The sequence below is a fragment of the Talpa europaea genome (assembly GCF_964194135.1).
Source record: "Talpa europaea genome assembly, chromosome: 1".
NCBI lineage: Eukaryota > Metazoa > Chordata > Mammalia > Eulipotyphla > Talpidae > Talpa > Talpa europaea.
Window position 1 is genome coordinate 40103056 of NC_140073.1, and position 16142 is coordinate 40119197.

General features: G+C 54.7%; 1 protein-coding gene across 1 annotated transcript in view; it reads left to right on the forward strand.

Moving 5' to 3' along the window:
- Positions 1-575: 575 nt before the first annotated feature.
- KCNC1 (potassium voltage-gated channel subfamily C member 1) overlaps positions 576-16142 on the forward strand; it is a gene marked incomplete at both ends in the record, with an annotated part of 40534 nt that continues 24967 nt past the window's right edge. Inside the window, one exon of the mRNA XM_084255040.1 lies at positions 576-1145. Within this exon, the coding sequence (XP_084111166.1) occupies positions 576-1145 (570 nt within the window). The remainder of the gene's footprint in view (positions 1146-16142) is intronic.

The following is a 16142-nucleotide window of genomic DNA, read 5'->3' on the forward strand; positions in this document are numbered from 1 at the left end:
GGCATCCATCTCGCCCTCGCCGAGAGCGCAGAGCCGCGACCACCGCGCAGAGCGCGCATTTCCCGGCCCCCTCCCCTCCCCCTTCCGGGGGCTGGTCTATCTGTCCAGCCCCGGGAGGAGCTGACCTTCCCCGCCCCCCCCCCCCAAAAAAAAAAGCTTTGTGTCGATTTCTCCATTTCCCCACTGAGATGGGGACGGGAGCCCGGCCCCCCCACCCTCGTTACCCTCCTCCCGGGGCTCGCCGCTGAGCGCGGTCCCCTTCCCTTCCCCCCTCCCTCCCTCTCTGCCTCCCTTTTCCTGCTCTGCCTCCTCCGCAGCCGGACCAGCTCCCTCCCACATCTGGCGGCCAAGAGACCCTTGCGCTCCCGCGCACACTTCCCTGGACCAGCATCCGGCAGAAAGCGCCCGGAGGGGCTCGGGGCGCTCGCGGGGTGGCCGAAGCCGGCTCCTCTGTCCTCCCCGACGGCTGGGGGGAGGGGGGGAGAGGCCGCGCGCCCCCCTCCCCGGTGCCAACTCCCCCTGGCGGCCGCTCCATGGGTGTCGCTGGGCCGCGCCATGCCTAAGGGGGCGCCGCGATGGGCCAAGGGGACGAGAGCGAGCGCATCGTGATCAACGTGGGCGGCACGCGCCACCAGACGTACCGCTCGACGCTGCGCACGCTGCCCGGCACGCGGCTCGCCTGGCTGGCTGAGCCCGACGCCCACAGCCACTTCGACTATGACCCCCGCGCCGACGAGTTCTTTTTCGACCGCCACCCGGGCGTCTTCGCGCACATCCTGAACTACTACCGCACGGGCAAGCTGCACTGCCCCGCCGACGTGTGCGGGCCGCTGTACGAGGAGGAGCTGGCTTTCTGGGGCATAGACGAAACCGACGTGGAGCCCTGCTGCTGGATGACTTACCGCCAGCACCGCGACGCCGAGGAGGCGCTCGACAGCTTCGGGGGCGCGCCCCTGGACAACAGCGCCGACGACGCGGACGCCGACGGCCCCGGCGACTCCGGCGACGGGGAGGACGAGCTGGAGATGACCAAGCGCCTGGCGCTCAGCGACTCCCCCGACGGACGGTCTGGTGGCTTCTGGCGCCGCTGGCAGCCGCGCATCTGGGCGCTCTTTGAGGACCCCTACTCATCCCGCTATGCGCGGGTAAGTGGCAACTGCGCTTTTGGAAGAATGGGTGTGGGGGGGGAGGGCCGAGGCCTCTGACTCCCGCGGGGAGGGTGGATTTGAGAACTGGCACGTAAGGAGTTCAGGAGCGAAAGGGGTGGGGGGTGTGCACACCTGTGAGAGAGTGTGACTTGTTGAGGGTGACTCGTTTTGTAAGTATGGAAGGTCTGTGTCTGTATTTCTTGATTTAATGTGTATGCGCGAGTGTGGATGGGTGTGTTGTGTGGATGAGTAGATTGTGTGTGCATATTTATGTAAATGTGATGGTGTGTATTAGGGTGGGGAAAGTATGTAGTGGGAATGGGTGCGCACGTGTGTGCTTGAGTGTGTGTGTATTTGTGTCTTTGCAGATGTGCACCGTGGAGGTGTCGGCGGTCCTTTAGGTTTTAAAAGGGGTGGGGGGAAGAACTGGAGCCTGTCTCCTTCCCAGGTAAGGGGCATCTGGCACCACCAGCCCGGGTACACCAAAAAGGGCTGAGGCCCATCTGCTGCTGGAGACACAATGCCTCTCCCCAGGGAGTAGCTTCAGGCCATTCTGAGAAGGCTGGAAAGAGGGAATCTTTATGGCTAATGAATAGCTTGGTAGCTGGAGTGGGGATGGGCTGTGGGGAGGGGAACGCAGTCCCACTGAAACCTGCTCCTGGGAACGGCGATTGTCCTTCCCGGTCAAAAGGGGAGGATATTGGAGAGGGCCCCTTAGCTCCTGCCTCTGCTTTCTCTGGGGCTTGTGGGGGCAAAGAGGGAGTCTAAGAGGGGATCCTTCAAGAGGGAAGGTGTGCAAGAGGTGGGTGTGTCTTCATAGGCCACTCCCTTTACTGACAACAGCTTGTTGCAGCGGAGAAAGGGCACCCTGTTGCTGACCTTGGCCCTCAGATGGCCTCTCTGAATCAGTTTCCTCATTTTTAAAATGAGAGAGGGAGTCTGGTGAATTCTCAGGCTCTTTGCCGTTTCAGTAAACCTCAAAAGGAGTGACCCCGGTAACAGCCACCTACCCTGAGGCATCCCTGCCTTCCCTGGGCTCTGACCTCTGAGACCAGAACATAGCCTAAAGCATGACGGGGAGGGAGAGTTGGAAATTTAAAACCCCTCCCCCATCTATGATCCCCCACGGCACCCCCCACCGGGCAAACCACTGCCTCTGCCCTCTCTCTACTGCTCCATGTCCCCTCCCTCCTGCTTTTTGGAGTCCAGTGGGGGGAGGATGGGGCAGGGAGGGAACAAGAGTGTGCACCCAGCTACAGAGGACTGATGGGGAAAGAGAGTAGGGGGCACTGAGGGGCCCACAGGCAGAGAAAGATTATGTTGAGGCATAGGCCTGGGAGGTTTGTCATTGAGTTATAAACACTCGATGTTTCAGCAGGTCAGGGTCTTAAACCTTAAATCCTAGAACAGGTGTGTATGTAGGGGGGAGGGGAAAACAGAGAGAAAATGAAACCCCTCTTGTCACTGAGAACCCTACCCAAGGTCACCCAGGGGACCAGAGACCCAGCAGACTAAAATCAGGTCTCCTGGGACCCCATCCTTCCCTTTACTAGTCAGCAGCTCCCCCACCACTCCCTAGAGTGGACTGGGACCAACCCTCCCCTCAGTCTCCTGACAGAGGCCACCTTAGCAAGGGATTATGTAACTGGAAGCTGAGTCTGAGCTGTGGGGAGGGGCTGTAGGAGGGGGACTGGGAGGTTGAATCACCACATGTTGGGGTGGGGGCATGTTGGGCAAAGACCTGGGTTGGAGCAGCTGCCATTCAGCCCACATTTGACCTTGGGCAGCACCTTACCACTCCTGGTCTTGGAAGCAATGAGTAGGCCCAACTTCTTCATTGTCCTCTCAACCTCCTGGCTCCAGAGAAAGAAGCTGGCTCCCCAATTTTCTCCCCTCCCGTCGAGCTAGGCTTTAGAACTCTAACCCAGGTCCCTGAGTTTCAGGATAGGTAGAGGTAAATGGGCCATGACAGGCCCTCCCCTGTTCATTCCTTCTCCCTCTGGCCATTCTAGATTTTGGGGTCGCCTTTACCCAATGCAGATAAGTGGGCTGGTGTGGTTTGGGGTGATGTCGGTGTACAAAACCTTATAGAAAAGTCCTGATTCTTCCCAGGAATTGTCTAGTTGAACAGCAGACTCTAAGGGAAAGGCTGAGCAGTAGGAAGGAGAGAGAGGTGGGTTAGAAGGTGCCTCTTCACCCCAGCCTATCAATGCCACTTTCCCCAGGGCCTCACAGAGTTTTCCTACTCCCTTTGGTGACAGAAGAGAATACTGAGGCCCATAGGGGGAGGAGTCTGCCCAAGGGCATGCAAGAACAGCCGGCAGAGCTTGGATTAGAACCCAGGCTTCCGAGTACACCCTCCGGCTAGCCTAGCTGCATTGCGCTGCCTCTCTGCGGCTCATCTGCGCAGAGACCAGCCGCTGGCCGTCCGCCCTCCCCCATCCATCTTTGCTCTGCTGCTGCTGCTGCTGCTGCTGCTGCTGCTGCTGCTGCTGTCACCTTTGTTTACCCCTCCCCTACGTGGGCCCCAAGCCTCCTCAAATTGATGGGTGGAGAATAAAATTTTTATTCTACATTTTAGACCAGAATCTGTGTGCATGTAAGATTGTATATGTATGTGAAATATAAGCTTGTATGTATGAAAAAGAGAGATTCTATGTGAGTGTGAGAGGCTTCACATGTGAGAGAAAGACTGTGTGAGAAAAAAAAGACATGTGAGACTCTGGGTTGCGTGTATGTGTGTGCCTGTGTATGACTGTCTGACTGTGTGAGAGATTCTGTGAGTCTCTCTATCTGAAAAATTCTGTGTGAATGTGAGAGATTCTGTGTCTTGAAAGATGGACTTTGTGTGTGAGTATGAGACTGTGTGGGAGAGAGAGGGTATGTAAAGAAAGACGGAGTCAGCATGTGTAAGAGATGCTATGTGTGTGAGAGAGATTCCTCAGAGTGTGTGAGAGACTTGAGGTGAGCGTGCTACTGCGTGAGTCTGTGGTGGTTGTGACAAGTGTGGAACTATAGATGTAAAGCTGAGTGTGTGTGTGTGTAAAGCTGCATTAGACCATCTGTGTGTAAGGCTGTATGTGTGTGATAAGACTTAATGTACATGAGACTGCGTGTAGATAGACTAGTGTGAGCTTCCTGTCTGGGACTCCATCTCCCGGGACTCCTGGGCTGCCTTAGTGAGGGTTTGCTCCTCACTTCCCATCCTCAGTAGAGACACTGCTCTAGCCTGGGCTAGTTGTTGGTGCCTGGACAAGGCAGTGACCAACCCACCAGGGCCTTGGTGTTGGCCCTAGGAGATTGGGGCCATCTGATGTCCCATCTGAGTTCTTCAGGGGTGACAGTGCTAGCTGGAGCAGCTGGCTCATGGGCACCCTCTCCTCTGCTTTCCTGGACCCCCAAGCTGAGGGGGTGAGAGATGGAAGGTGAGTTGGATAGGCTAAGCCCAGCTTATATTCTGGGGTGAGGTGTGGTGCCCCTGGCACACAATATGATGAGGACTAACGATGAGATAAGAGGTATGGAAGAGCTTTCTGGGCTGGTAAGAACTGTCCCAGTGGAGGTAATCCTGGGACAAGCTTTGAGGAGGAAGTAGGAATTAGATAGTTAGATGGCAGCGTGCAAAGCACAGAAGCAGGAGAGCTGACAGGGCTGTGTTGGGGCAGCTGGGACTTGAAACCCGCCCTCATCCTTGGGGGCCAGTTTTGGTCTGAGCCCCTTGGCTTTCAGCCATCACTTACATGTTGTCATCAGGAACGGGACGTGGTCATGGGTCAGCTGTGCTGCAGGTAGAATTATGTGTGTGTGTGTGTGTGTGTGTGTGTGTACTTCTCTCCCCCAGAGTCACTTCACTTCCAATGACAAGCAAGTGCCAATGACCCCAAGTTGGGATACCAGGTCTCTAGGCCTTTACCTTATCCCCCCGTCTTTGGGACTTGCTGTCTTGTGACTCCTCCCCAGTCCCCTGGGAAGGAAATTCACTTGGTGGCCAGAATGAGCCAGGTGGTGGCCCAGCCAGAGATGTCTGTTCTTCCCTTGGGCCCCAGAGTACACAGGACTGAGTCTTGGCATGGCATGCGGACAGACTGAGCACAGAGTTGCTCTCCAGGTCCTCCCAGGCAGCTCAGAGCCCTTTCCCACAGGTCAGGCCCACTTTGAAGGAGACAAACTTAACAGTCGAAGGAGACCCATGAACCTGGAGATGGGGTGGGGCACCCCACCTACTACCTTCTACAGTGTGACCCCATTCAGTGTCCTCCTTCTCATGACGCTTTACAGAGGTCCTCGTGTCCTTGAATGAATGATACCCTGACATGCTTCCAACTGTCCCCCAGCACCCCTTCTAATCATGACAATCACAGACAGGCATCTCCTAGTCTCTCTCTCAGCCTCTTTACCTTTTTACCATAATGATAGAAGCTACCCCCGAGAGGTAATGGAAAGATTAACTGAGCTAAAATTTGGAGAACCCTGAGTCACAGGGCCTGGCATGCAGCAAGTGCTCAATAAATGTTGGCCCTGTTATTACTCCTATTGGTTGTTTTATCAATTTACCTCCTGGCTCACTAGACTCCCTCCATTGCCCTCTGCCTCTATGTCCACCATCCTGGTTTAAGCCTCTACCATTTCATTCAGACTCCCCTCTCCAGCAGCCCCTGACTGTTTTCCCACCTCCCACCTGGCCCCTCCAGTTCACTCTCCACTTGGCAACCACAGAAGTCTTTTCAACTCACAAATCTGTCAGCTCACCACCTGGCCTGCTTTACACCCTTCAGGAGTTTCCCCAACCCATGCTGTGTCCCTTCAGGCCCTGCCTGCCTCCACAGTCTCCTCTGGCCTGGCTCTCCCCATCACTCACTAAGCTCCAGCCACCCCTTTCTCTTTTTCCGCAAGTCCCAGGTCCCCCTGCCTCAGGGTCTTTGCATATCCTGTTCCCTCTGGAGCACTCTTTCCTCCTGGTTCACCCTTCTTCATCCCTCACACCCCATCTCATACATCGGTTCCTTGGTGATACCTTTCTAGACTCCACAGGCTGCATCAAGGCTTAGAAGCAGGGTGCTTTCCTTCAGAGAAGCTGACTGGTTTGTAAAAAAAGGTTCAATCAGCAGCCCTCTGGATTCAACTTTGTCTCCTGACTCTAAGCATCTTGTGCGCACAATATAACAGGAGCTACCATCATGACAGATGAATAAGTTGAGGCCAAGGAAGGAGTGTTCTTACCCAAGGTCACATGCAAGCGGGTGACTTGGGGGACTGATTCAGGTCTCTAATGCCCAGCTCAGTGGTCTGCAGCACTCATCTGCCTTGTGATACCTCAGGGTGTTTGGAGTCTGGCACTCTGGGGACAGGAGTCTGTGCTCCCTGACTCTGGGCAGGAAGTCTGGCATCTGCCAGAAGCTTTGGAGGAGTTTGGCTTGAGCCTTCCAACAAGGGAGGCAGATTGTCTCAGATGTGGGGGAGGGGTGGGGCAGGGGATGGTTCCAGGGCCTGCTGCCTGGGCCAGGGATCTCTGGGCCTCCCACAACAGCTGAATATAGTGCCATGGCTATTCTGAGCAGTCCCATGACCAGTGTATTCGCTCTGGACCAAAAGGTCAGGGCCTCAAGCCTCTGCCTCTCATCAGCCCCAGGCCAGCCTGGCCAGCTCCCTGGCCTTAGCTCCTGCTTTCTGGGTGCAGGCTCAAAGGAAAAGGTGGACCTGAGAGTCTCCAGGGACAGTTGGCTGCCCAGTCCTTATTCAGGGGAACCACTTGGCTGGAAGGGCCCACCTTCCTCTAGTATGGGACTGTTGGAGTGGGTGGCTGCTCACGGATACCCCCAGTTACTCCTTTTATCCAGTGGAGGAGAAACAGGCTCAGAGAGAGGAAGACACTTGCTCGAGACCACACAGGAAATCAGTAAGACTCAGACACACAGCCCAAACCTCTAAACACAGGGCCTGGCTCTCATTTTTAAAAGAACAACAAATTCCACCTGGAAATGTTCTCCTCTTACCTGTTCCATTAGTTCCTTTCCTGAGGGAGATCGAATAAAATCTGCCCTCCCAAGCCCTTTCCCCGCTGCCTCACCCCACCCCAGCCCCCCACCCCAGCTGACTGAGACTTCTGCAGGTCAGTCAGCCCAGATTTGGCCCAAATCCTATAAACAGCTACGATTTACTAAAGCACGTACTATGTGTCAGATGCTGTCTTAAGGACTTGATTTACATTTTCCCATTTAGTTCTCACAAAACGTCTATGGAACTATATCATCATCATCATCATCATCATCATGCAAACATCACAGATGAGGCCGCTGAGGCACAAAGGGGTTATTTATCCAAGGCCACTTAGCCTGTGAGTGGTCCAGAGCCAGCATTCAGAGCTGGTTCTGACTGGCGCTGTACAGTACCACCCCCTGTCGCTGTTCCAGGGGTGTCAGCTCTACTAGCTGCTCATGGCCCAGGCTTGGGTTCAAATCTTGCTCCCTCCCTCCCACCCCCCCAAACACCCAATAACCTGTCTGGGAATCTTGCTCAACAAGTTCTGGTTCCTAGACAATGGCAGGCAGGCAGAGAAGGGGCTGTCCTGAGTTCTGTGGCAGCCTCCAGGAAGAGGGCTATCAGTGGGGGCTCACCTGCCTCCACCATCCATGAAGGCCCCAGGACTCCATATGGAAGGCGGGGAGATGGCTGAAGGCTCAGAAGGGACCCTGTACGGGTGCTGCTCCATGTGGAATGCTGGCTGCTCCTCAGCTTGACCTTTGAGGCCTTCTGCTCTGGAATCCGACCATTTCCCCTGCTGCTCCCTTCTGCCAGGCTCCTCCCTGGCCTCCTTGTCTCAGTCCTCGTTCCAATCTCTAGTTTTTAGCTCTGTGCTGTCCATTTTGCTTTCTGCTGAACATGAAAACCTGGCCCTCAGAGTACCTACTGCTCGTCCTGGCTGCCCCTGCTCCCGCTGACCCCGCCTTGGAGATGGAGGGGTCTCAGTTGGGCAATGTGTCACCAGGTCTGCATGATTCAAGCTAGAGGTCAGTGGGTTAGTTCTGGAGGCCTGTGACAGGAGACAGGCAGGCCCTCGGGGTTAGAGAGCAGTCCAGACGTATGGGGAGATGAGGCTACAGACGAGATTCCAGTTGTGAATATCAGGCAGCTTGGCCCAAGCAAGGTCTGTGGCCAGGCTACGAAGCCAACCAGGCGCCTTTGGGCAAGTTCCATCACCCCTTCAGGCAGCACTTTCTCCATCTATGAAATACAGAGGTCATTCTGAATGACCACCAAGGCCCTTCCAAGTTCTGATGCTCCAGGAGTCCAAGAATTCTAGGCTTCAGCTCCTCAGAGGCACTGTGGGAGCCAAGTTCCCCTGTCTCTTTCTGTGCCTCAGCCCAGCTCCTCTTCAGGACACAGCTGAGCTCTCCTGGCAGAGAGCTGGCACCAGGAGAAGGAGGTCTGAAGAGCTTCCTCTTCTTTCATTTCTTCCTTACCAGCTCTTATTCATTCATCCAGTTAGTTGATCTTTGAAGGCATAGTAATCGTGGCCCTGCCTGGAGTCAGCCCTGGTGCCAGGCCCCTGTGAATCCTCATGGCACGGTAGGCTCACCTGTAGGTCCCACACCTGTAGGTCCACCTCTTTAGGGTGTGCATGCTTTGGCCTAGTGGGTGGCACCTCTTACCCTGCTCTCCAGAGTAGGCTTTTGACTGCGCCCTCCAGGGGCAGTAGAGAGATACGCTGAGAGAGGAGAGGACATGCCATGCCGTAGGGGCTTGAGCAGGTCAGTGTGTGGGGCTCACTTTGATGGTACAGGGGTGCTGGCGTGAGGAAGGCAGTGAGCAGGTGCTGTGCTGGATGGTGCCAGGGCTGAGGCTGGGCGTTGTGCCAGAGGACTCCCACCCATGACTGACCCGCATATTACCTGAGATGCTTCAAAAGGACAGACTCCTGGCCTCTGGGAATTTGATTCCTAGGGAGGGGTCAGGGTGTTTACTCCACTCCTGGGTGACACCAGCAGTCCTCCAGGGAGAATGTGCCGTGGACCTGGGAGCATGGCCCTCTGACCAGCAGCATCAGCATCACCAGGCACTTGTTAGAAATGAAGCACCCATCCCAGGCCTTCTGATTCAGAATCTGCATTTGAACAAGACCCTCAGATGATTCATATGCCCATTAGATTTTGAGAAATGTTAATACAGGCAGCAGTTCCCAGTGGAGGGAAAGGATCAGGACATGAGGGGCCTGGGTGTGCATGAGTGCAAGCTTTCCTTGAGCCAGAGACCTCAGCTCAGGGTGATGGGCTGGGGTGAGAGCTCATCTCAGTAAATGGCAACCATATCAATCTCGTTGCTCAGATTAAAAACCTTGGCCACATCCTTGACTCCCCTTTTTCTCTCCCACATCACAAATCCTGTCATGTCTGGGTTGAAAACATACCCAGAATCCCACTACATCTCATCACCTCTTACCACCTTCCTGGTTGAAGCTGCCTACCATCCTCTCTCCCTGTGGAGACATCTGACCTTCCTGCTTCTGCCCTCGCCAACACCCTCTCCACATGGGACCAGGGCCATCCTGGTTAATGCAGGTTGGGCCGAGCCAGCCCTCTGCCGTCTGTCTCCCTGTGGCTCTGGTCTTGCTCAGGGGAGAAGCCCAAGTCTGCGCAAGGGTAAGAGGCAACACGGGAGCTCCAACACCCAGCCTCTCCTGCTGCCCTTCTGCCTCTCCTTTTCCCTCAGCCTGGCCTCCTTGGTCTTTTGCCAGCCAGCACACACTTCTGTCTCTGGACCTGCGCTCGCTGCTTCTTCCACCTGGAGCACTTGCTCATTTTCGCTCCTGCACCTCCAGTCAGATGTCACCATCTCCAATTGTACCTTGCCGTTCTTTCCCTGTTTCATCCTTTTCTCTCTTCTCCTTGGCATTTACCACCATAGTTTACCTGGTCTATTATCGGTTTTGCTCACTAGAATGTAAGCTCCAGGAGGGCAGGTGTAAGGTCAGGACTGGGCACAGGTGCAGGTTTTCTGATCCCATGCAGACCGGGTAAAGGAGGAGTCAGAGTCCTCAGTAGTTTTGCAGGTTTTTTATTTGGGGTTCACCAGGCATATGGCAGGCAGGGGTGCTGGGGGGCCGGGAGGCTGGCAGGCCTCCCAGCCCCCAGCAAGTCCTCACTCTATCTGGGCTCTCTAGTGTTCGTTCTGCTGCTTCTCGGCTTCTCTTTCGGCTTCTGCTTTGGCTTCGGCTGCTGCTGCTGCTGCTGGCTGGGGCTGCTTGCGTCCCCCCCGTGACGCCGCCCTTAAAAGCACAGTCTTAACTCAGCTGAATCCCATCTACCTATGCCCACACCCTATTCCAGGTGCCCGCCATCAGGCATGCATTCAGGACAAGGATCCATCATCTATCCTGATGGCTGCTGCTGCTGCTGCTGCTGCTGCTGCTGCTGCTGCTGCTGCTGCTGCTGCTGCTGCTGCTGCTGCTGCTGCTGCTCCTGTCCCCCCGTGACGCCGCCCTTAAAAGCACAGTCTTAGCTCAGCTGAATCCCATCTACCTATGCCCACACCCTATTCCAGGTGCCCGCCGTCAGGCATGCATTCAGGACAAGGATCCATCATCTATCCTGATGGCGGAAGGGCAGAAAAGCCTGACATTTTCTTTACCCTACAGCAGGGATTTTTGTCTCTTTTACCCATTGTTATGTTGCTTGGAGCCTGGCAGTGGGTGCTAAATAACTATGGAAAGCATGAATAAGGAGGCCAGAGTTCAAGAGCTGGGTCAGACAGCAGCACCACGCCGTTGAGCCTGTTACTGGCTCACCCTGCCTCCCTTGCCTCACCTGGGAACACAAGTCCTCTACCCCTAAAACCTGGAGCAGGATTGGGGACGCAGAGGCTGAGGCATTGCTAGGAGTACTGAAGTGCCCTAGTCAAGGTGGGGGACAAACCCCAGTCAGGACAGTGTCCCACTTGCTGTTGTCACCTCCTAAGGCCAGGTGAGGGTCTCCACACCCTGGCCTCTCCATCTTGCCAAATTCCTCCTTCACTCTGCATCTTCCCAGTCACTACCCACCTGCAAAGCTGAGAAACTGATCGCCAGCACTGGTATACACACACTCTGTAGACAGTGATGGTTTCAGGACACTGAGTGCACAGGTCCACCTGGTCCAGACCAGCAGGAAACCCTTCCCTTCCTATTGTCCACTTTCCTCTATCGTTGTGATTGAGGAAAGTTCTAAGCATTAGTTACTGACTGGCTTTCAGTACAGACTCTTCCCCCTCAAAGGCCTTGTTTGTTTTTGGTTTTTTGTCCCAGATCTCTCTGTTTTGAGCCCCTAACCTCTTTCAGTCACATGTTTGTAGAAAGTGGATTGGCTACTCAGCCGGTTCCCACTTCCTGACACACGACCTTGACCTTGGCCATTTAACCTACAGCCCCATTCACTACTAGGGACATGGCCTCTTGAGCCAGGAGGCCCTCGTTCAAATTATAGCCCTATCACTTCCCAGCTGTGTGACCTTGGCCAAGTTCCCTAACCTGTCTGTGCCTCAACACAGGGATATTAATAGTGCCTGACTCATAGGGAAGTCGGGAGCATTAAATGTGTTAAGTACTTAGCCCAGAACCAGAACATAATAAGTGCTTAATTATTGCGGGTTCCATTATCTTCTTTGCACCAGTGCTGGGCTCTCACCTGTTCCCCATATGCTTTTTCATCTCCCAGCAACTGACTGTCCTTTCAAATAACCTCTCTAGGGGTCACCTCACCTACTTTTTCTCCCTGGGCCCCCTCTTTCTGAGTATGTCTCCCAGAGGCTAGATTTCAGGGCTGACACCCCAGGAGGCAGACCTGGATTCTATCTTGGTTGTGCTATGTGCCATGGACAGGCCACAGGCCTCTCTGTGCCTCAGTCTCCCATGCTGCTGTAATAATGGGGAGCCCCTGTTCTGCTTCCTTTCCCAGGTGTAGTGGGGAATGAGGGAGATGGATGATGGAACCTCTGCAGTGGGGAAGGAGCATCGATTTTGGGCCTTAATGTGGTACCAAGCCTGGGGACCCGAGATGCTGACCAGTGTGCCAGTGCAGTGGGGCAGGTATGCCGTGCATCACAGCTTGGACACTAAAATGCCTCCTCTTTAAAGGGGTTGCTCAGGCATAGAGAGGAGTGGCAGCAGGGGCCAGTAGACATCAGGAGTCACTGGAGCCTAGAACTTCGGGCCCGGGGTTCTTGTTGGTTCCAGTGGGCAGGACCCGCTCTGCAGTTAGGCTGCCCCGCCAGGCTGACGCCAGACTGGGTGGGATGAGCTAATATTAGCCAGGGCAGCCCTAGACAGCCGGGCCAGCTGAGCTTAGGGGGCCTTAGGAGCCGGCCTCACTGGGCCAGGCTCAGATGCTGCTCCAGCCTGGGCCACATCAGCCAAAGGAAACTTTCTCACGCCCGTGCAGGACCTTGGATGCCCCATTTACCCTGGCCTGACCCAGCCCCTTCATCTGCCACCTAGAAGCCCTGTTCTTGCTTCCCCCTTGGCTCTCACTCCTGCCCACAGCCCAGGCCCACTGCCCATGATGTACCCCTGTCTTACCTCTCTCCATGCTCACCTCTCCCCACCCACAGTGAGACAGCAACTTCTCTTCCTACACCCCTGCTCAGCACACAAAGACAGTCTGAATGTTCCCCTGGCAGGGCTGCTATTAACACTCATTCATTTATTCATTCATTCATTCATTCAACAAATACTTATTAAAAACATGCAGTGTGGCAAGCACTTCACCAGAGGCTGGGAATAGAGCAAAGAACCTAAGAGTCAAAAATCTCTGCCCTCAAGATACTTACATTCTGGTGCAGGAAGAATAAAAAAAAAAAGGATACATAGCATACTTAGTGCCTGAGGCAGCGAGAAGTCTGATGGCGATTTATAATGCGCGGAAGGGCTCAGGAAAAGCTAGAGGTGGCAATTTCATCCAGTGTGGTTGAGAAGGCCTCCCTAAGTGGGTGATGTTTCAGTGAAGACTTGAAGGAGGCAAACAAGGGGGCCAGGTGACATCTGGGGGACAGAGGGAATGGCACATGCAAAAACCCTGAGCAGTGCTCGAGGCACAGTGAGCAACTGTGTCTGGGGCTAAGCTGAGGGAGCCAGGAGGCGGTGGAAGTGCAGGGCAGAGCTCCTGTGGCCCTCTGGGCTTCCAGCAGCGGGGTCTGCCTCTGGTGGGGCTCCCTAGGAGTTTGAACCTCTAGAGAATTGAGGGAAGGGGCTCCTGTCTGTCAATAATGGGGACCTCTGTCCTCTCCCTAAAGGCCAGCTGTGCCCAGGGGGATGAAGTGGGGCCACACAGGGCTCCCACCAGGATAAACTGTTCTTATCTTGAGCTGTTCTCTGAGTGGTGCGGGGGACTAGAGAGAAGTTGGCGAGGAAACGAAAGGTGAGAGACCCTTCCAGACAAAGCGCTGTCAGCCAACTCCACTCACACAGCCCTTGATGGCGGCTCACCAGGTTCTCCTGCCAGGCGTGCTGAGAGGGGGTGGCTAATGGTCTCCAGCCAGGTTGCAGCCCCACCGCTGGGCCCAAACCTGACTCTACTGATCATGAGCTGCATGATTTCTGTAAGTCTCAGTCACCTCAGCTGCAAAGGGGGACGACAAGAGTCCCCACTTGAAGGGGCTGCTGTGAGACCCAATGAGGTAAGCCACAAAAGGCCCTTGAACATGGTACATAACATGACACAGGTGTTCAAGTTATGCCTTATTATCGTTCTCACCATCATGCACCTGAATGCCCCACAGACGCCTGGAGTTTTGAGTCTACAAATTGGGGCGCTATAACCAGGGAGACTTTGATGGTACCCCAGGGACCTTCTCTGCCCACACTGTGGTAGAGCGGTGAAGCATCCCTCCTGGGGCTTTGTCCCCAGGCAAACTGTGAGCATACTTCAGACCACATCCTCTCCCCAGGGCCAGCATCTCACCACTCAGAGATGAATGTTTTATGTTTGACCTCAGGGGCTCTCTGAGTGCTGTGAGGAACAAGGTCACCCGCTGGGCCACCTGGAGCCAGCCAGAGCCCTGGGCTGAGGGTGGAGGGCTGGGCTCTTGGAAGCCCACATGACTGTCACCTGCTAAGGGCCATCTCTGGGCAACGTGCTTCTCTCCATGTTGCTGGGGGTGCTCCTCACGTGGTGCCGACTCTCCCACACTCCTGGAGCATGATCCTTGGTTTCTGGGCTTTAGTTTCACATCTATAGAGTACATGTAATGGCACTGCCTACCTCTCAGGGATGTTGGGAGAATCCACCTAAACCAGAGATGAATGGTAATTCGTCAGGGAGAAAATATGGTTCAGAGCAAGGCCTTGGTCTTGGCTGGCCCAGGTTTTAATCTCCCACCTCTTCCTCAGTGTGGGCTGAGCACATGGCATCTGGCTGAGCTGTTGCCTGGTATGTGAACTAGGGACAAGCCTCAGAGGGGCAGAGCTGCCAGCACAGTGCCTGGTGCATGGAGACACCAGGGGTTCGACCTGGCTGCCTGGAGCACCATCGTCGCCCCGGCCCTGGGGACAGATTCCTCAGGGGAGCTGGTATAGCGAGGCCCTGGCTGAGCCGCAGAGTCAGGGATGAAGGTCATGGAAGTCTCATCCGGTGACCCCGCAGCCTCAGGGGCATGAACCACTGTCATCAGTGATATATTTAGCAACACAAAGGTCAGAAATGCCAGGCACTGGCTTCCCTTCTAGGCGGCAGGAATCATGTCTCCTGAGACTTGGCTGTCACCAAGTAGATATTTTTTTTTCCTGTCTGGCAGTCTAGGGATCTGAGTGAAAGCCTTGGAGTAAGGAATCACTGGTTTGTGTGGCTCGCTGAGGCTTTCCAAGTCATGGCTCTTCTGAAACCCCGCTGTGCTGCCATTGGAATACCTACACATCCCGTCTCCCCAGACTGCCCACCCTTGGCCTCCATGTGCATCAGCCGAGCCCCAGCATGCCCCAGGTCCTCTATTGCCTGCCTTTGCTTACCTGTTTCTCCACGGAGAATGCCTTTTCTGCTATGTCTGTATCTCTGAAATGGAACCGGCCTTCAACTTTGGTGGTCTCTCCTTGCAGGGAGGCCTTTCCTGATAGCCCCTCCTAAAAAGCCCACTCTACCAGAGAACCCTTCCTGTCCTGGATCCAGCTGCCTGTTGAAATACATGTGCCCCCAACTCAGCTGCAGCCACTTAGGAGACCAGCTTAAGCAATGATAGTGCCTTTACATAATACAGAATCGATAAATCTTTGCTAAAGCAATGTACTTTGCAACCACCCTGTGAGACAGAAGAGGTAGATGTTATCCCCATTTTCCTGATGAAGGAAAAAATGACCCAGGGGAATTAATTTATGTGTGCAAGACTATCCAGTTAGCAAGTGATAGAAGAAGGACTTGATGCCAGTTCTCCTTGGGGGAAATTAAGAGGAAAACTTAGAACAGTGGTTGCTCTCTTATGCTAAATGGTTCCATGGTCAAGAATGAGGTGGCTGGATGGACACGTGGATGATGGACAAGTAGATAAAAGAATGGATAACAAGTTGGGTATGTGCATGGATATGGGTGAATGAACGGGAGGAAGGATGTGTGGGTAGATACACAGTGGGTGGGCAGTTTGGTGGCTGGTGAGCCAAAATGGATGAGTGTGAGGATGAATGCTGTAGAGGCAGGAGAAGAATGGGCACCTCTCATTAGATGAAAACATCCTAGAAGGTGGGACTTGGAAGCTGAGGACTTCATGATGGAAGGGAGGGTCCAGCAGCCCTGCCCACACATGGGGAAGGTGGTTTGCCAGATCCAGGGGGTGGACAGTTCATGGAGTGAGAGAGCTGGGAACTGGGAGCAAGGGCCCACTCTGACAGGTGAGAGCTCTGATGGAGCAGAAGTAGGACAGGCTGGAAAGAAGTTGCAGAAAGAGCTATTTGAGGGGGGAGCCCTCAGGACCTAGGGTTTTTCAGACTCCTGCAGCCACTGGAGGGTAGACAGTGAGTAAGGGATTGGCCTCTGAACTCCAGGC